General features: G+C 43.8%; 1 protein-coding gene across 1 annotated transcript in view; it reads right to left on the reverse strand.

The window, feature by feature from the left end:
- Vstm4 (V-set and transmembrane domain containing 4) overlaps positions 1 to 20,720 on the reverse strand; it is a 109,009-nt gene that overhangs the window by 22,255 nt on the left and 66,034 nt on the right. The window contains exons 6-7 of the mRNA XM_045137841.1: positions 12,912 to 13,018; positions 11,068 to 11,129 (exon numbers count right to left, since the gene is read on the reverse strand). Of these exons, the coding sequence (XP_044993776.1) occupies positions 11,068 to 11,129; positions 12,912 to 13,018 (169 nt within the window). The remainder of the gene's footprint in view (positions 1 to 11,067; positions 11,130 to 12,911; positions 13,019 to 20,720) is intronic.

Raw genomic sequence — 20,720 nt, forward strand, 5'->3', positions numbered from 1 at the left:
GAATGAATCGCTTCCTTTAAAGTCTCAGGGTGGCCTCAAACTCATGTTGATCCTCCTACCTCTGCCTCCCAAGTGCTGGGATTAAAGGAGTGTGACGCCACACCCAGCAGAATAGCTTCCTCTCTGTCCATATTGATCATCCTGATCCTTGACTTTCCAAGAGAAGGGGCAGTTTCCTGAAGACTTTGAACATGAGGGATTGAAGGCAAGAAGATCTTGGTTACCTGTTTGAACTTTTTACCCATGAGGGGGCCTAGGAGATTCCAGGGCAAAGCTAGACCTTGCTGAGGTAAAAGCAAGCTATGTGAAAGGTTTGTAGGAATGAACGAGCACTATAACACCCTTCAGAATTTTCAAGTGTAATTTCCCCTTCATTCATACATGAGAAAACATGTACCATTCCCCAAATGGACTCTGTCATTAAAACGCAAATAGAATCCACTTTGGAGTGGGGGCAGGAAGACTCTGGGTCATGACATCTTTGACCCAGTGTGGGATGGCTATTTGGGGGACATGGTCATGAGTAAAACATGTCCTCACTGATGGTCAAAACAGTTCCCATGAAAACGTATGCCTTCTGAGAGTCAGAGGACACAGTTAATAGAATGAAGAGTCATCCTACAGTGTAGATAAAAATACTGACAAATTAAATCCTACTAAGGATGCAATGCTCAATCCTATTTAAATACTGAGTTGTCAACAACAACAACAGCAGCAACAACAACAACAACAACAACAACAACAACAACAACACACACACACACACACACACACACACAGAGAGAGAGAGAGAGAGAGAGAGAGAGAGAGAGAGAGAGAGAATTTTAAAAAGAGACAAAGGACACAGATAGCATTTCTCCAAAGATTTATAAATAGCCAATAAGAATATGAAAATTGCTCAACATCATTAGCCATTAGGAAAATGCAAACAAAATTCAAAAGCCACAGAGAAATACTCCCTCATACTCACTAAGATGGTTACTAACAAAAAAAAGGAGAAGAGGGCTGGAGAGATGGCTTAGTGATTAAGGTGCTTGACTGTGAAACCTAAGGACCACGTTCAATGCCCCAGATCCCACGTAAGCCAGATGCACAAGGTGATGCATGGGCAAAATTACGCATGTACACAAGGATGCACACGCATCTAGAGTTCAGTTGCAGTAGCTAGAGGCCCTGGTGTGCCAATTCTCTCTCTCTCTTTCTCATAAGGGTGTGTGCCACTATACTCAGCAAAAAAAAAAAAAGAAAGAAAGAAAAGAAAAAGGGGAAGAATGAGGAAGATGTGGAACAGGAAGAGGAGAAGGAAGGGAAGGAAGGGTAAGGAAGAGAAAAAGGAAGTAAGGAAAGAAGGGGTGATGAGTGTTGTGGAGAAAAACATCCTTGTGCATTAATGGTGGAAATGTAAAATGATGCAGTTGCCTTTGCAGAAAAATGTCAGTCCTCAAAAAATTAAAATGGATTTATTAAAGAATTAAAAAAAAACACTCTGGGTATGTGCCTCCCCAAAAATTACATGCAGGAACTCAAATAGATATTTTGACTCCTATAGTAGTTAATCCCAATTGTCAAGTTGATTGGCTCTAGAATCACTTAGGACCCAAATCTATGAGGAAAGTTCTAAGTTAGGTTAATTGAAGGGGGAAGCCTCATCCTAGCAGTGGGCTGGACCACGCCGTGGCCTGGGGTCTGGGACTGAATAAACAGAAGAAATCTGGCTGAGCAATCAGTATTCACCACCCTCTGCTTCCAAAGTGTGGGTTGAATGGGGCCAGCTGATTCCTGCTGCCACGCCTTCCCCACCGATGAACTGTATCCCCCTGGAACAGTAGGCTGAAATTAACCCTTCCTCCACAGAGCTGCTGTTGGTCAGGAACCTTGTCACAGCAAAGCGGAAAGCAACTAATATCATGCTTGTAGTTGTAACATTCGCAGCAGGTAAAGAAAAGACAGTGGAACCTCAGTGTCCATCGGCAGACAAATGGACAACAAAAGGCTATGCATGCAATGGGGTATTACTCAGCCATAAGAAGAAAGGAAATTCAGATATAGGCTACAACATGGGTTGAACACTGAGGACACAATGCTAAGGAAACATGCTAGACATAAAAATTAAAAAAAAAACAACAACCAAACTACCACACGACTCCACCTCTATGACATCTCTAGAGTAGTCAAATTCATAGAATAAAATAAAATGACGGCCAACCGGGGGCGGCGATTGGGATATGGGAAGGTATCAATGAGAACAGTTTCAGTTTTGCAAGATGAAAACAGTTTTGCAGACTGGTTTGTGCAGCAAAATGATTTGCAATGGATGCTGTTGCAGTCAGGTCCACATTGCTGGTAGAAATCACCCAACCAAGAGCAGCTCATGGGGAAAATCAAAATATGGTTTATTTTGGCTGACAGGCTTGAGGGGGCAGCTCCACGATGGCAGAGAAAACGACAGCATGAGCAGAGGGTGGACATCACCCCCTGGCCAACATAAGGTGGACCATAGCAACAGGAGAGTGTGCCAAACACTGGCATGGGGAAACTGGTTATAACACGCGTAAGCCCGCCCCCTACAATACACTCCCTCCAAAAGGCATTAATTCCCAAATCTCCATTAGCTGGGAACCTAGCATTCAGAACACCTAAGTCTATGGGGGACACCTAAATGAAACCTCCACAGATGCTACTGAACTGTGCTCTTCAAATGGCTGAGATGTTAACGTTGATGTTATTTTACGTTTTCACCATAATGTTTTACGTTGTGTTCACCATTCCACAACTAAATATCAAAACCAAAAGCGGATCCCACTGCGTGCACTGCCTAAGAAGTGTCCAGGATGTATGACCTCTGTAGTCTAAGACACGAACGGAGTTACCTCGTGGAAAGAAACCTGTTCTCGAGAGGAAGCAAGTCATGCCAGGCAGGCCAACATGACTTGAATCAGGGTCGAAGGGTGAGGCTGGTGCTGTGGGGCACCCAAAAATAATCTCTGGGCTCAACGGACTGGTAGTGGTCACATGAGCCAGTTATGTCACGTCAGCAGGGTAGGAGAAAAGAGACGCTGAGGCATGTTGAGAAGTAGCAGAAAGGTTCTGGCCATCATGGTCACGGGCATGAGTGGAAGGAACACATGTGGATGCCACTCATGGTGGCACAGATACCCCAGGGAAAAGGTGGAGGTTGAGGCAGGGAGCCCAGTGTGCGCTGGGTGGATCTGACAGGCCCTGGGCCTCCAGGAGAGAGTCTGATGTCAAGAGCCAGCCTCTATGGAGGGTGGGAAGGGTGGCAGTTGCAAGGCAGAGAGCTCTGACAAAAGCCACATGGGGTCTTGGTGGAATGGAATGTTCTGTGGGTGTAAGGGGGGGAGGGACAAAGGAAACAATGACAGAAGATGATGACCTGCCTGCAACTCACAGGAAGCCATGCTTCATCCTAGAGGCCAGGGGGGAACCATTGGAATATTCTAGTCAGGGAAATGACTCTATTGGAGCTGTGTTAGGAAACCCTCTAGGCAGCAATGCCGAGGATGGATCGGAGGGACTAAGACAGGCTCCAAGAGACCCAGTGGGAAACTTGTAATAATTAAGCCTGCTGTGTTCTCGATCTTGAGTTTCTTGCTTGCAAGAATTCCTTTTCTCTTTGGAGGACAGCCATGGCCTGACCCTTCAGTAACGCCCATGTTAAGGGGCTTAATTACAGAGGCACGCCGCTGAGGAAGGGCACCGAGCTGACTGAGGGGAGAAGGAAGCTCACTTTGTTTCAAGTTAATTTTAGGGTTTAACCAACTACCCTCCTGTCCGCAGTGCCATTTCCCTCCCCCTTTAAACTTAAGAGGTTTGCTCCCACATCACAAACACTATGTCTTTTTCTCCCCCTCTGCTCAGCCTCTAAATCAATAAACTGGCCTAATGCAATCAAAATAAATCAGACGGGCTTCTAGAGCTCTCTCTGACTCCCTTGAAACAAGCAAGCCATGGCAGCTTTATTTATTTATTTATTTATTTATTTATTTATTTATTTATTTATTTATTCCAAGTGCATGACTTAGTTCCTCAGGCTCCTGAGCTATGCTCCGGAACTGCTTAACTAAGGTGAGGACCCTTGCCCAGCGACTTCAGGCAGTTTTTGAGCTAGTACAGGCTGATTAGCTAGGCTGGCTGTCTTGTCAGACGTTCAAGCAGATCAAATGTGGTCCAGGAAGCCAAATTAGCTGATGAACAGAATTTGAATTTGAATTTGAATTTGAATTTGGGTCTGTTATGTTTGGTTGTTCTGTTAAGAGGGGTGGGGGTAGTTTGGATACCTGAATTATAAAATGTTTAAAATGCTTGTCTCTCTTTCTTTTACCTTGTTTCCCATCACTAAAAATAATAATAACAATTAATAAAAAAACACCTTTCTGGTCACTGTTAATCTCTAATTCCTTATCAACCACTAAATTGTCTTAGAGGTATAAGAAGTTACCTGCTTGTTAAATCCAAAACCTCATGCTTTTCATGTGGCTAATGTCTTAGCATCACAGTTGAGGTATGAGTGGCAGAAATCATAAAGCACTTAGTAAAGGAGTTTGTATACAGTAGGTGGTCAATAGATGGAAGCTCTCCAGGTTAGTTTTAATGCTTCTTGTCCAAGAGGACAGACAGACTTCAAGGAAGAAAGGCTGGGGGCTCTGTGGCCCATGACGCAGCCAGGAAGCACTGCTTTACAGAGCACTGAGAAATTCGATGATACAAATAGCATCTAACTGGTGTAAGCCATATTTTCTGGCCCTCAAAAAATGTCTCCAGGTTATTTTCTAAATTACCCACTAAGACATGCATGCGTCAACAAGTAGCTATTGACTTAAATCTCAGCTACCATCAAGACTTATTGATCTAAGAAATAAATATTGACCAAATTGAGGCTGAAGTCCATGCTGGCCTCTCGGGTAAATAAATACTAATATTCACCCAACCTGAAGACTCTGGCCCTGGTTATTCTTGACTCTAAATTATTGGTCAGACAGAGACCTACTTAAGGTCAGCACTTTTATTTGCTGTGAATTCTTACCAATGGAAACCAATGTCCAAATTAACTTGTTTCGGTGAGCATTTGGTATAAAATAAAGGCTGATCTTATACTTTAAAAATTGTTGGGAATACCCTCATCAAAAAATAATAGGGAAAGCCTGGCACGGTGGTGCATGCCTTTAATCCCAGCACTCGGGAGGCAGAGGTAGGAGGATTGCCATGAGTTTGAGGCCACCCTGTGACTCCATAGGGAATTCCAGGTCAGCCTGGGCTACAGTGAGACCATACCTTGAAAAACCAAAATAATGATGATAATAATAATAATGATGATGATGAGATGGGCTTGTGACCTTGAAGCCTCAGAGGCCACTGGTGGCGGAGGAAGGGCCAGGGCCACAGATGAAATCCTGAGTCCTGTGATTACAGATGCTGGAGCTTCCTACTTGGCACTGAAATTGTGATGGGATTTCTTTTTTTTTTTTTGGTTTTTTGAGGTAGGGTCTCACTCTACCTCAGGCTGACCTGGAATTTACTATGGAGTCTCAGGTTGGCCTTGAACTCACGGCGATCCTCCTACCTCTGCCTCCTGAGTGCTGGGATTAAAGGCATGTGCCACCACGCCTGGCTCAGGAAGTATTTCTTAATTTATCCCTGAAAGAAGAATGTTAACTTTCCCCCAGACTGTGCTGTCCTTCCTGCAGTTTGTGATCTCTTTGCCTGTATGCAGCTTCAAGCTGATAAAGACAAGAGGTTATAAGGAAGGCTTCTACAGATGTGAAGATAAGGACCATTATACCCGGCAGCCTTTTCAGATGATCATATGTGCCAAATCATTGTGTATTCTGGGTCTGATTAGTGGGCTCTGTCCCTGTCCTGCCTCACGCTGAGCTAGAAGAAAAATCACCAACTTATGAGTTGTTTTGTAAGAGGCTTTTGATGCTAAGGTGATTCATTTCCTTCTTACGAAGTACTGACTTGATCTACCTCACACTAGAAATAGCATCTCGGTGCCTAGGCCTTCACCTCCTTCCAAGGCACAAATATTGAACACAGTCTGTTCACTAAGATGGCACGGCATTGTACTTCTCGAGGTCCGTGAACGCTGTGCAGGGGGACAAGACGGTGACTTTATCCCTAGTTAAGAGCACCAGATGTCAAGCTCAGCCTCCGTTTACATAGGATGCACCAGTAACCCCTAGGACAGTGAGTGGTTGAGTACTGTATTTCCTATACATCTCGCCTTTTCTGCTCTTGGTTAGCCTGGGGCTCTTTAAGCCTGGAGGTCTGCAGGATAGCAAGGCTGTTACTGCCCTGAAAGTGTTCTTAAAGCAACAGAATCCTTTTCAGAGCACTCACGGCATACCTTAACACTCAGGAATAAAGGCAAAAATTGTGGTGGCTTAATTTTCAGATGTGGAAAAATACGACGTAAGCTAAAATATCTAATGACTAATGTCAAAAACTACAGGACAGCTAATACACACTTTGGTGAGGAGAAAGTACACTGTATTGGTAAAGTTAATTATGTGTGTGAAATGTCCTACATATGAACTCCACAGAAACCTTTCAGAGCGCTAGAAGAAAGCCCACAGCAAGAGAACATCTAGAGTAACCCAAAGGTCAGGGAAGTGACTAGTTTGAAACACATTAACACACTCTGATTATTGAAACATTTTACTTTTAAAACACTGGGATTGATTTAAAAAAAAAAAAACAACTATGGGGACTTTTAAAGTTGGACTGAATGCGTTTTATTTTACATCATGTATGGTTATCAGTTTATGGGGGCCAGGGGTAGAATGTGGTGGTTTGATTCAGGTATCCCCCATAAACTTAGTTGTTCTGAATGCTAGGTTCCCAGCTGATGGAGATTTGGGGATTAATGCCTCCTGGAGGGAGTGTATTGTTGGGGGCGGGCTTATGGGTGTTATAGCCAGTTTCCCCGTGCCAGTGTTTGGCACACTCTCCTGTTGCTGTTGTCCACCTGATGTTGGCCAAGAGGTGATATCATCTCATGCCATCATTTTCCCCTGCCATCATGGAGCTTCCCCTCAAGTCTGTAAGCCAAAATACCGCCCCCTCCACACACACACACAAGCTGCTCTTGGTCAGCTATTTTCTGGCAGCAACGTGAACCAGACGACAACAATAGGAAACACATCACTTTTCTTAGACTATTTGCATGTACACATATGCAGAACTGGAGGAGGGCGGACTCTCACTGTGAGAATTAAGTATGATGAGAGCTAAAATACAAAAAAGGACTTCATAACAACATATCGTGTATATTTATTTATTGGGATACGTCAACAGAAACTTGTTAATATAATGCAATAATAGTTATCTTTGATCCAACAAATTGTCCCTTTGCAGTGCATTCACATTATAACCACACTATGACCGTGTTTCCCTGTCTTTCTGTGTAACACATGAACACATTAGCGACGAAGTAACAGTATGACTCAACAGTAAAACCACTACGCAAAGATCTATGTGTGCACCCGAGATCAAGGAATTAGTGAGTAATATCTGTGCGTGCATAATGATACCAAAGAAGTAGTGAGCAAGGGAGGAAAGGGGCCGGTCGGTCTCACTGAAGAATCCCCAGTGACCACTAGAAGGACCGAAGGAGCAGAAGCTGCCACTAGTGGCCTTCAGCAGACACTCCTGCACACAGAGGCACTGATGAATGCAAAGGAAGTAAGAAAAAAAAATACACTGAAAGCAGGACATCTTCTTCACGGCCTTGGCAGAGGTCTCCTATGCATTGCTACTCTCCGCTGTGGTGGAGAGACACCTCCACAAATGGCTGATGCTTCTTTGGGAGGCGGAGCTTAACTCCTCTGGCCTGGATACAGGGCGGGGCTTCCCACAGTGCCTGGCACTACCTTCACAAGACCCTCAAAAAAGGAGGACGAGATGATGACATCAAAATAAAAGAGGACTAATTGAGAGAGGGGGGATATGATGGAGAGCGGACTCGTGAAGGGGAAAGTGGGGGAGGGGAAGGGAGGGTATATCATGGTTTGTTGTCTAAAATTATGGAAGTTGTCAATAAAAATTGTTTGTTCTTTTTCTTTTCTTTTCTTTTTAAAGAACGTAGATAGAGGTGAGAAGTAGTGCATAGGCCTTTAATCTCAGCATTTGGGAGGCAAAAGTAGGAGGATCACCATGAGTTTGAGGCCAGCCTGCGACTACACAGGGAATCCCAGGTCAGCCTGGGCTAGAGTGAGACCCTACCTCACTAAATAAATAAAGAAAGAAAGAAATAAAGTCAAAGAACATAGATAGGATAAAAGAATTGAGAATCCTGTCAGGCATGACCTTAACCATGGATTGAGATGGTCAATACCTCTAAAATGACATACTGTAACCCTGCTTACACCCAATTTCATTTTTCAGTTTCAGTTACCTACAGCTGACTTCAGTCTGCAAACATGAAAAGAAAAATTCCAGCCGCGCATGGTGGTGTATGCCTGCAATCCCAGCCCTTGGGAGGCAGAGGTAAGAGGATTGCTGTGATTTTGAGCCATCCTGAGACTACATAGTAAATTCCAGGTCAGCCTGGGCTAGAGTAAAACTCTCTCTACCTCAAAGGAAGAAATACAAATGGCATATAAGCATCTAAAAAAATGTTCTACATCACTAGCCATCAGGGAAATGCAGATTAAAACTACATTGAGATACCATCTCACTCCTGTCAGATTGGCCACCATCATGAAAACCAATGATCATAAATATTGGCGTTGATGTGAAAAAAGAGGAACCCTTCTACACTGCTGGTGGGAATGCAATCTGGTCCAGCCATTGTGGAAATCAGTGTGGAGGTTCCTAAAAGAGCTAAAGATTGATCTACCATATGACCCAGCTATAGCACTCCTAGGCATATATCCAAAGGACTCATCTCATTTCCTTAGAAGTACGTGCTCAACCATGTTTATTGCTGCTCAATTTATAATAGCTGGGAAATGGAACCAGCCTAAATGTTCCTCAACTGATGAGTGGATAATGAAGATGTGGCATATTTATACAATGGAGTTCTACTCAGCAGTAAAGAAAAATGAAGTTATGAAATTTGCAGAAAAATGGATGGACCTGGAAAGTATTATACTAAGTGAGGTAACCCAGGCCCAGAAAGCCAAGTGCCACATGTTCTCTCTCATATGTGGATCCTAGCTACAGATGATTGGGCTTCTGTGTGAGAAGGAAAATACTTAGTAGCAGAGGCCAGTAAGTTAAAAAGGAGACATAAAGGGAAGAGAAAGAAAGGGAGGAGGGTACTTAATAGGTTGATATTGTATATATGTAAGTACAATGATTATGATGGGGAGGTAATATGATGGAGAATGGAATTTCAAAGGGGAAAGTGTGGGGGGAGGGAGGGAGGGAATTACCATGGGATTTTCTTTATAATCATGGAAAATGCTAATAAAAATTTTTTTTTAAATCCAGAAATAAAGAATACACAAAATTTTCAATATACTATTAAAGTTTATTATTATAATCATTCTATTTTAGTGGTAGTTATAGTTAATCTTCTATTGTGTCTAACTTATAAATTAATATTATCAGGGACATGTGTGGGGAAATAAGGCTTGCTGCTACCTGGAGTTTCACACATCCCGCTGAGAGTCTTGGAATGTATCCACAGTAGATAATGCGGGTTAATAAATGGATGTCATGTGTCCCATTGTGTGCACTGAGAGAAACTTCACCTCTGTATTATTCTTATTATTTGCAATCATTAGAAAACCTCAGAGATAACCAAGCATTCTAATAGCAACTAGCCACTAGTCATCAAAAGCATCAATGCCATGAAGGGAAAAGAGAGACTGAATAGATATCGTGGGCTGGGGTAAAGTCAGGGATGTGACAATTCAATGCAAAGTGATCTAGGAATGGATCCTGGGATAGGAAAGGAAAATTCCCAAAACAGCTTTTGAAATCCATATGAAGGGCTGGAGAGATGGCTTAGCGGTTTAGGCATTTGCATACAAAGCCAAAGGACCCCAGTTCAATTCTCCAGGACCCATGTAAACCAGAAGCACAATGGGGCGCATGCATCTGGAGTTTGTTTGCAGTGGCTGGAGGCCCTGACGTTCCTATTCTCTCTCTCAGCCTCTTTCTCTCCCTCTATCTCAAATAAAAAAATAAACAAAATATATTTTTTGAGGTAGGGTCTCACTCTGGGGCAGGTTGACCTGGAACTCATTATGCAATCTCAGGGTGGCCTTGAACTCACAGCGATCCACCTACCTCTGCCTCCCCAGTGCTGGGATTAAAGGTGTGCACCACCATGTCCGGCTAAATGAAATACTTTTTAAAATCCATATGAAGTCTGCAGTATGACAGGAATGTACAACGCCTTAGTCTGAAGGAACATACCATGGTTACATAAGATGTTACGTTATAGGGTGAACAACACATGGGGACTCTCTTTACTATCATATGGCTCCTCAATAAATCTAGTTACTTAAAATAAAAGATTTAACTCATTTTCTAGAAGGTGCTTCAGCAATCTCTTCAAAGTGAGTTATCAGTTAAATTAGTACAGGCAGGTCTACTTTCCATTTCATATACTTCTGGATATAGCTTTTTTCCCCTTCTTTTTGAAAAGTAGCATTTATAATGAAAGATAAGTCCATATAGACGTTTTAAAAGATCCACTTTGAGAATTGAATATAGAGAAAAATAGACTGAAAATCTGGTCTGAAGCCAGGCATGGTGGCTCATGCCTTTAATCCTAGCACTTGGGAAGCTGAGGTAGGAGGATTGCCGTGAGTTCAAGGCCACCCTGAGACTACAGAGTGCATTCTAGGTCAGCCTTTGCTACAGCAAGACCCTACCTCAAAAAAGGAAGAAAGAAAGGAAGGAAAGAAGGAAGGGAGGGAGGGAGAGAGGGAGGGAGGGAGGGAGGGAGGGAGGGAGGGAGGGAGGGAGGGAGGAAAGAAAGTCTGATCTGAGAAGAGAGAACCCTTTTGTCTGGGGGGACAAAGGTACTAAGACTTTTCAGCACATTTTGAGTGAATAAAGGTACCAGCTGACCACAGAACAGTTACTCACCAGGGTGACTTTCCTCTGTGGCTTCAGCAGCTTGGGTTTGTGGAATGTGGCGGCTATGGGAGCTGTGGAAGGAGGTAAAGATTTAGTGTGAAAATCCCCCAGGCCTCTTAGTACCCACCGAGCCTGAGCATCAGAGACACCCCGAGTGCTGACTGGCAGAGCCCTTCCTGGACACACAGACAAGTTTCAATTTCTGAGCTGGGTACCTGGGGCTGCTTCTAACCAGAAGGCAACCCTCCCTTAGTCTTTGGACATTTCATTGTCCCTCTCCCAGGCCAGATCCATGGAAAAGCTCTGCACGTATCACAGCCAGCTGCAAAGAGATCAGATGTGATGATTAACCTCTGGCTGTCCATGTGACAGGATGTAGAATCACCATGGAAACAGATCTCTGGGCATATCTGTTTGGGGTTTTCTAGATTGGATTAATTAAGATGGGAACACCCACCCTCACTTTGGGTGGTACCATTCCAAGGGCTGTGTGGATCCTAGACTGTAAAAGAAAGGGAGAAAGCCGGCTGAGCAGTAGCATTCACCCCACTATTCTGTTTCTTCACTGAGCGTGACCAGCTCCTGACCCCCCGGATTCACTGTCAGGATGGACTGCGACCTGGAACTGTAAGTTGAAAAATAAGACCCTTTTCCTTCCGTAAGCTGCTCTGGTCAGGTATTTTGTCCCAGCAAAATGAGAAAGTAACTGATGGTATCAAGTGTGTGAGTGAGTGAGATCGAGGCACACTTGGTGACCGCTGAAGTAGGATTTCCCCCCCCCCCTTGGAGACCCTTCAACCTACTCACTGACCCCAAAAGCAATGGCTGATCCTCCTCAAGCCCTATGAAGTCATCAGGGAGGTTCTTACTATCCTGATTTAACAGAAGGAAAGCAAGGCTCTTCCTTTGGTATCATGTCATATTGAGTCATTGAATGACTTGGAAATGAAACTTGGAATTGAAAGCCCAGCATTGTAACTTCATTTTCTAAATGTATTTTTTTTTTAATCTTTTGAAAGTAGGATAACCCACCCTACACTGACTGACTACCCCTGGCCCAGAGTGGCTGAGCTCTGTTCCCTTCTCTTTCCAGATTTGTGCTTCATGTACCTCCCAGTCTTCCTTTCCCACCTTCCAGCTGGGCTTCACTGGTTTCCTGCACAGGGCCAGTATTCATCCACTAAGGGCCATACATAGATAACATGCATATATACATACATCTTGTCGTGTTATTCAAATGTTCCCCTTGAAAATTGTTGCATCTCTGGCTATAATTCAGATTTGTTTAGGGACGAACATCTAAACTGTCCTGTTATATCGGGTCCTATCTATAGTTTCGGTCTCTGAAAGACTTACTTAGTATTTTTTTCCTACCCTTCTCACTCCCATTGCTATAGATAAAATCAGCAATGACAGAATAACACTTGTTTTATCAGCAGAGCAAATTCAAAACGCCAGAGTGTGCCTTCTTTCCCTTTAATGGACCAACAAGATGCTGATACCCCTGCCTCAGCTCACCATTTTAAAAATACAAAGAGATTTAGTATAGATGCTTTTAAAAAATTAGTTAATTAGTAATTAATTTTTTTGCCGACCTCCACCTAGCCAACGTCCAAACCTCCCAGTGCCCGTGGCACGGCTCACCTCTACTCCAGGGCTAAGGGCTGAGATGACTGAGCCTGAATTAGTCATGGCGACACTGTAGCTGAGACTGTTTAGACCCTAACAGCATTGAATGACATGTCCTCCAGCAGTCTATCCCCAGCCCTGCCCTGTCCCCATATTGGATCCCACGCCCACCCTCCCCCAGTCATGGTGGTTTTCACACAGAAAGCTACATGCTAGCTTCCTACCTTTGGCCGGGACCGCAGGAGGAATATCTGCTTTCTCCTTCCGCCTCTTGCCCTTGTGTGGCTGCAGCGGAGCCAAGCTGGTCACACTGGTGACAGTCTCCCCCGAGCTGTGGAAGAAACAGGCCCCAGTGAAACCAAAGTCTGCCACACGATTCAAAGGAAAGGAAGGAAAAAAAAAAACCAATGGCTGCCAACGGTGTCTGAGCACTCCCTGCTCAGTTGTGTAAGGAAGGGCGATCTCACAGCCAGACAGGGGGTGCTCAACACTGTCTCCAAGGACGCCTGCAAGTCTATCACTGCCCCTTGACCAAGATGATGATGTGCCATTCAAAGTTCAAGATCCCTGGAGGGACCCAGGGCCAGCTTGTTCACATTATTTACGGCTGCATAAGCTGATGGCTTAAACCTGACTTAACTGATTCTACAGTGTGTTTTTGTTACTAACCACACCAAAAGGATATCAATGATGTCACTAGAGATTTTCATGAGCTTTCCTAAAACTGCCTTTTTTCTGTCCAGATCCTGTGGTTCATAATCCGAAGGGTGCATGCCTCTCAGGTAACGAGAAAGATCCTGGAAGGGCTGCATCTGGCAGCCTCCAGGGTCCCCTGGGGGTACTGTGGCTTTCTGCCCTGGCACATTCACATGAGGGGTGTGTGGTTCCAATTAGCTGATGCTGTGTAGCCATGGGAGTCTCTGATTGTTGCTTCTATGTGTTGTCCTTAATAATCCAGTATGATAGCTCTTAGTGAAATTAGCCCAGGGCAAAAAGCCCGAGGTAGACTTATAGTAAAGATTATGGCAACCTTATTTATATTAAAGAAACCTCAGGGGCTGGAGAGATGGATTAGCATTTAAGGCACTTGCCTGTGAAGTGTAAGGACCCATGTTCTACTCTCCAGATCCCACATAAGCCAGACATACAAAGGTGAGGCAAGCACAAGGTCGCACATGCCCACTAGGTGGCACAAGTGTCTGGGGTTCAATTACAATGGCTGAGGCTCTGGTGTGCCAATTCTTTCTCCCTCTCAAATAAAAAATACAACAAGGGGCTGGAAAGATGGCTTAGCAGTTAAGGCATTTGCCTGCAAAGCTAAAAGACCACACTTTGATTCTCCAGGAGCCATGTACGCCAGGTGCACAAGGGGACGCATGCGTCTGGAGTTCGTTTGCAGTGGCTGGAGGCCCTGGAGCGCCCATTTTCTCTCTCTCTCTCTCTCTCAAATAAATAAATAAAATAAAGTTTAAAAAAAAGAAAAGAAAAACAGATTTTAAAAAAAAGAACCTTAAGGCTTATAGGAGCTAAATAAGAGGTGACCAAGTGAGCTAAGCCTGTTCTTAGCTCCTATATTAGTTACTCTTCTTGTTGCTGTGACAAAATACCCAACAGAAAAGCAATAGAAGCAAGTGTCTCAGTGTGAGGGTCTAGTCCATCACTGTGGAGAACGGACAGGGGACAAGAGTGGCTCCAGCTGTGTCAGCCTGAGTGTGAGGCAGCTGGTGACAATGTACCTTCGGTCAGGAGGCACAGAGAGATGAACGCTGCAGCTTAGCTTGTTTTCTCCTTTGTATACATATACATAGGCCCACATTCAAGGACTTCTCACCTCAGTTAAACCTCTCTGGAAACACTCTCAGAGGCACGCCCAAACATTTGTGCCTGAAGTGATTATAAATCCAATCAAGTTGACAAGTGAGCAGTAATCATTCTAGCCCTCTGTGGGGAATGAGGTCCTCTAACATCCTTGAATGAACACCAGCTTGTCTCAAAGCTTTTCTGTTAGCTCCAGCAACTCATAGGGAAGTCTCCTTTAGAGTCCCCAGTCCCCAGTCCCCAGTCCCATAGGCATAGGTTCCAGCTTGGTAGTGGGTATAGTTTCCAAGACAGCCTGTCTGGAAGTTGATAAGAATATGATCAATTGCCCAGTCATCAAAATGAATGAAATCTGTTGGGCTGGAGAGATGGCTTAGCAGTTAAGGTACTTGCCTGTGAAGCCTAAGGACTCATGTTCGACTCTCCAGGTCCCATGTAAGCCAGATGTACAAAATGACACAAGTGTATAAGGTCACACATGTGTACAAGGAGGCATATGCATCTGGAGTTCTATTGCAGTGTCTAGAAGCCCTGGTGCACAAACCTTCTCTCCCTCTCACTCGCTCACTTGCTTTCGCTCTCACTCTCTTGCATAAAAAAAAGGCTGGTCTGTTGGGCTTGCCTCAAACAAAAGATGAATGAAATCTGTAAACAGGCAGCTTTCATCCAAAAGGACTGCCCATTTTCATGTGTAAACATGCATGCTCCATTCCTCACTGAAAGAGGAATCCAGATAGAAGATAGTGCATGCCCCATCCCCCACCCCCATGTCAGAGTGGCAGCAATCGCATCTGAGCAAAGTGCTCTAGACAAGCAAGCAGCAGGGCTAGCCCTCACGCAGATCTTACGTGATGGAGATAATATTGGCCATACCTACCTCAGGCTCTTTGTCCCAGCAATTTCACTTCTGAAAATTCATTGCATGGATGTTGCCATACATGTATGAAATAATGCATGTATAAGATATAGACATCATAGCACCACATGCAATTGAAACAGACTTAGAAACAACCCAATTGCCAATCAACTAGTGACTAAGTAAATTACTGTGAATCCACGTGTGGGGTCTTCTCTGGCTAGAAAGTAGAATGATGAAGTGATCTGTGTACTGATGAGGAAGATCCATTGCCAAGCGAAAAACTTAGGCGCTGGACACCCTGAAGCATCCTTCTCTTTGTATAGAAGTAGGGGAAACAGATATAAACTAGAACGTGCTTGCATATACATAAACTCTAAAAATAGCTACAAGAATTTTAAAATAGTGGTTCCTGAGAATGGAGGTGCTGGGGAACTATACCAAAGGGAGACAGGACAGAGAATTACTACTAGAAACTTCTACAATTAAGCACAAATAAATATATGCATATACTTAATAAGAGATCGACTATTCTCAGAATCGTCCTAGATATTTAGAAGTAAATAAGTAAAGATTGAATCACACAGTGTGGGAAAAATAAAATCCAAGGAGAGGGTTCCCACTGAGATCCCCCAAGGATGACTTATTTTCACTGGGAACAGAAAGAAATTCTAACTGCTCCGAGCTTCATAGCACAGAGCCACTGGGTAAGTGCGCAAATTACACGAAGGAATGCAAGTTTACAGAACTCTGACCGCCAAGAGCCAAGGAGGGATCAGGAACTCTCAGAATTGCCTACGTATACTAACACACGTACAGCTTGGTTCTGTAGCCTTTTAAGCTCTTGAAATGTTTATTTTATTTTTTTTTTTCTTTTTAGTATAAAATAACACAAGTTCATGGTTTTAGATGGTAATTACAGGCATGGAAATGAAAGGAAGTAAGTCTATCATGACCAAGGCACAACTTTTGTAAATATTTCCAGAACTCCTTTCCTTCTTGTCCCCCCCCCCACACACACCCGATTTTTGAATTTTTAGAGCTGTCTTATGTTCATAGAAAAAGTGAGAAGGTACAGATTTTTCCCAAATAGCCCCATACCTGCACAGGCCCAGCTTTCTCTGTTATCAGCTTCCCCACCACAGTGGTGTATTGGTTACAAGTGGTGATGTGTCAGTAAAGCCCACAGACTCCATGTGGCTCGTTTTGGGCGTATACTGTATGGCGTGGAGCACACCTATGCTGTCGTGCGTCCAGCATTGCAGTGTCATACAGAGAAGCATCACAATCCTAAAACTCCTCTGGGCTGTGCCTGTCTGACTCCTCCCTTCTTGTAAAGCCTGGCAACCGTGGGCCTTCTCTACAGTTTTGCCATTTCCAGAATGTGGCAGAACTGGAAGCATGCCCCACCCAGCCTTTCAGACTGGCTTTGTTTTTTTGTTTTTTTTTTTTTCACTTAATAATAGAAAATTATGGCTTCTCAGCATCTTTTCATAGTTTGATGGCTCATTTCTTTTCAGTGTAAAGTATTATTCCATTGTCTGGATGTCACACGTTTTATTTATCCATTCACCTTAATACTGGTTGCTTCCCAGTTTGGGGAATTATGAATAAAGCTGCAATAAACAGGTTTATGTATAGTTAGAAATTTTCTTCTCTTCCTTGCTTTTTATATTGTTCCTTAAAAACCGAGCTTTACTGGCCTGGGGTTCAGTTCCCCAGCATCAGTGAAAAGCCAGATGCAAAGTGATCTCAGAGCACCCATGACAATGGGAGGCAGAGCCAGGAGCATCCAGAGCTCTTCATCCAGCTGCTTAGATGTTCCTTCACAGACTGGCAGTTCCTTTGCAGTGCCAAGAGACCTTGTCTCAAAGGACGTGGATCACAGACACTCCAAAGCTGTCCTCAGACCTCCACACACAACCATGGCATGCATTCTCACCACCAGCACACACGCACAGACTTTTAAAACTCTCAAAAACAATATCAAGGTTGTTTATAATGGTTGGTTATTGTGAATATTTTAGCATTTATTTAGATTTCACATGTAAGATAAAACATGTAATATCTGTCTGTCTTCCTACTCCATTGTGCTGAGTATTAACTTTTATAACATTGCTATTTATTAATTCAAAAAAAACACTGAGCTTTATTGTAGCTTCATATTTAATCTACATTTAATATTGTTATATTCACATAGTATTCTGGTGAGAAGGTAAGTCATAGCTCATGTAGTGATTCTCTTATATCTAATCATTTTCTAGCATTTTGTGCATGAGGGTTTTCCATTCTTATTCTTTAATTTTTAAGTTTGAATCTGAAAATAGAATTATGTCAGGGAGGACATATTTCAAAGGTTATTTTATACCTATTGTCAAAAAGATTTCCAAGGCTGGAGAGATGGCTTAGTGGTTAAGGCACTTGCCTGCAAAACCTAAAGACCCAGGTTCAATTCCCCAGTACCCACATAAAGCCAGATGCACAAGGTGGCACATGCATCTGGAGATTGTTTGCAGTGGCTGGAGGCCCTGTTGCTCCCATTCTTTCTATCTGCCTCTCTCTTTCTCCCTCCCAATAAAGAAGTAAATATTAAAAATGTATATAAAATATTTCCAACAAGTTAATACCACCTTATAGCTATCTACTCAATGAAGTGGCATATCCATGTCAATATCCTTAACCAAGTTTATCAGCAAAAAAACAAGTTTGATTCCATGAAGAAACATGGGATCCTCTTTTTGCCTGAATGTCTACGAACAGTATAGAAGGTGAACATTTCCCATGTTTAACCACTGTGCTTCCTCTTTTCCATGTATTGTTATTATTTACTGGAGATTTTATGAGTTTTTCTTACAGATTTGCATATATCTTTTCCATCAGTTTCACATATTTAGTGCAAACATTCCCTCTAATTCTCTTTGAAATTTAGATTTTTGTTTAAGGTAGTCTTTCTTTTATGATTTGCTGAAATCTTTTGATATGTTCCTTTCTTTTGCCTCTCAATGCACGCAATCTCCCCAGTACATCTCACACGTTGCTGAATTAAATACCCACACTTCTTCTCTTTACTTGGACTTAATTCTTTAGCTCTTTCATGCAAAATGGAAATTTCTAGAATATCATTGATATGAACTCATGCCATTATGCTCAGGACTTTCATTCAGAAAGTTGAAAAAAAAAACTTCTTTGTCATTATATTTTCCATCAAAAAAGTAAGACTGCATTAGACCAAATTTAGTTCTAACGCGCACTCCAATAATGAGACCGTATATATTCATGAGCATGGTAAGCAGTGACATACGGTGTACACTTTCCCTCGGTCCCACTGAACCAGGGAGGGGAGGCCTTTTTGACTAAGAAAACCCACCTTATGGTTAACTTACAAGCAAAGTTATGCTGCCCATTGGGTTGGAACAGGGCTGTGTTTTGTCTCTGACACAGAGGGCGAGTGTTGGAGATGCCAGTCAAACCAGAAAAGGCAGACAACGAGCCGGAAAGTCCCTCTAAATTAGAGGGCTGTGTGATCAAAAAGCAGTGCTATTTGCGGGAAGCTTGTCATTGAGTGGGGATGCTTTCCTGCCTCCATCAAGGGCGGGGCAGGAGGGGGCACATGTGGAGCTCTTGTAAGAGGGACGCTGTCCCTGCCTGGCTGCCTCCTGGAGTCTCTCCCACAGGGTTTGAAACTTCCACTTTCAAACTCACGGGGGCTGGGTGTAGTGAGCGGGCACTGCACAGAGGACAGAAACCTACCTGGAAGCTGCCGAGGTGACCATGGAGTAAGTCACTTGCTTCCCTGGGCCTCCACCCCTTCCCCCAACTTATAAGATGGGTGACCATTCCTTGCTAACTATCTCACAGGGTTATTATTTTTTAAAGAGTCAGATTAAATGGCATGGCCTAAATAAGATGGGACACTGTATTAATTACATTCCTGGTCATTGTGGTATCATCCACTGACAGAAACAACCTGAAGAAGGGAGGGTTTATTTTGGTACATAGAAAACTACGAAAGGATTCAAGCAATCATGTTCAGGAGGGCATGGCAGAACAGAGTGACCCACACCCTGGTGGACCAGGAAGCAGGCAGAGGGGGCGCCTGGGTTCAGCTGGCTTTTTCCTTTCTCCTAGTTTATTCAATCCAGGACCCCAGCTTGTGGAATCGCGCTGCCCACAGTCAGGGGCCACCCCTTCTCCCTCAGTTAATCCTCCCAAGAAGCTCTTGCTCAGGCACATCCAGAGGTATGCCTCACCAACCTCCCAGGTAAGTCTAAGTCCAGCCAAGGTGACAAAGAAGGTTAGCCATGCCAGGCACCCAAGGGCTAAAAAGCAGCTCAATCTAGCATCCAGCCTGTGGATACAATGTGAACATTTTACTGTGTCCTCCTGGGAGTATGATGTCCCCACTGGGGGATTTCACAACATCTGCTTCAGTCAAGAGGGACAGGCTGCAAATCTTAGCTTGCACAATGATCAGAAAACTCGGCCCAGTATAGTAGATCATGTTATCCTTTGACACACACCCTCCCGTAGAACACAGTGGTGCTGAGTAAGTACCAAGGCAGGACAGACCGTGTAGCTAATAATAATAAAAAATAAAGATGCCCACTCACAGCAATATGCCACCTCCCTGGATGTTAGACAAAGTAGGTGAGCTGCATTTTGCATGGCCCTGAACAAGTTTTAAGTAGCCTTTTGGCAGGGGGCCGAAATCATTGTTAACAATAGTAACAACTAAGTTTGTTTCTGTCCTGTTCAGGCTGTGGTGGGAAAAGGCTTGGCATTCATAATCTCGAGCCCTCCAAGAGAGAGCTAGACCTCAGAGAGGCCCAGGCCCTTTCCAAGGGACACCAGCTCAACAGGAATGTGGGATTCAATCCAGGCTGGCCCTGAGGCAAGGACCTTGAGCCCAGTCTGAACAACAGAGAACCAGAAAAGTGGGACAGGAAGATTTGTCAGTCAAGCCAGCTCCACAGTGATTGCTCTGGACATAAGCCAGCTAGCTCCCTTAAGAGACGTTGTCAGAAGGCAACATCAACATTCCCAAATATTTTAAGTTCGTATTGAGGAAATGCAGTTGTTCAAACTCCTTTTCTGGTGGGAGGAGGAGGGGCTCAACACCAGCGTTGGGACCTTAGGGGCTGGGGCTGGGCCAGGTATCCAAGATCAAGGCTCTCCTGGCCCAAAAGTACGCAGAGGAAGATAGCATTAGTGAAAACCATCTGGAATGAGTAATGTCAGCCACCAAGACAGTATGCATAGTGGCCCAGGCATGTGGGAATTCTGTCTCTATTCCAGAGTTAGGAGTACTGGGGAGAACAGAGAGGAAAGAGTGGAGGGATGAAATCTGTTATATCAGACT

The sequence above is a fragment of the Jaculus jaculus genome, chromosome 18 (genome assembly GCF_020740685.1).
Source record: "Jaculus jaculus isolate mJacJac1 chromosome 18, mJacJac1.mat.Y.cur, whole genome shotgun sequence".
Lineage (NCBI taxonomy): Eukaryota > Metazoa > Chordata > Mammalia > Rodentia > Dipodidae > Jaculus > Jaculus jaculus.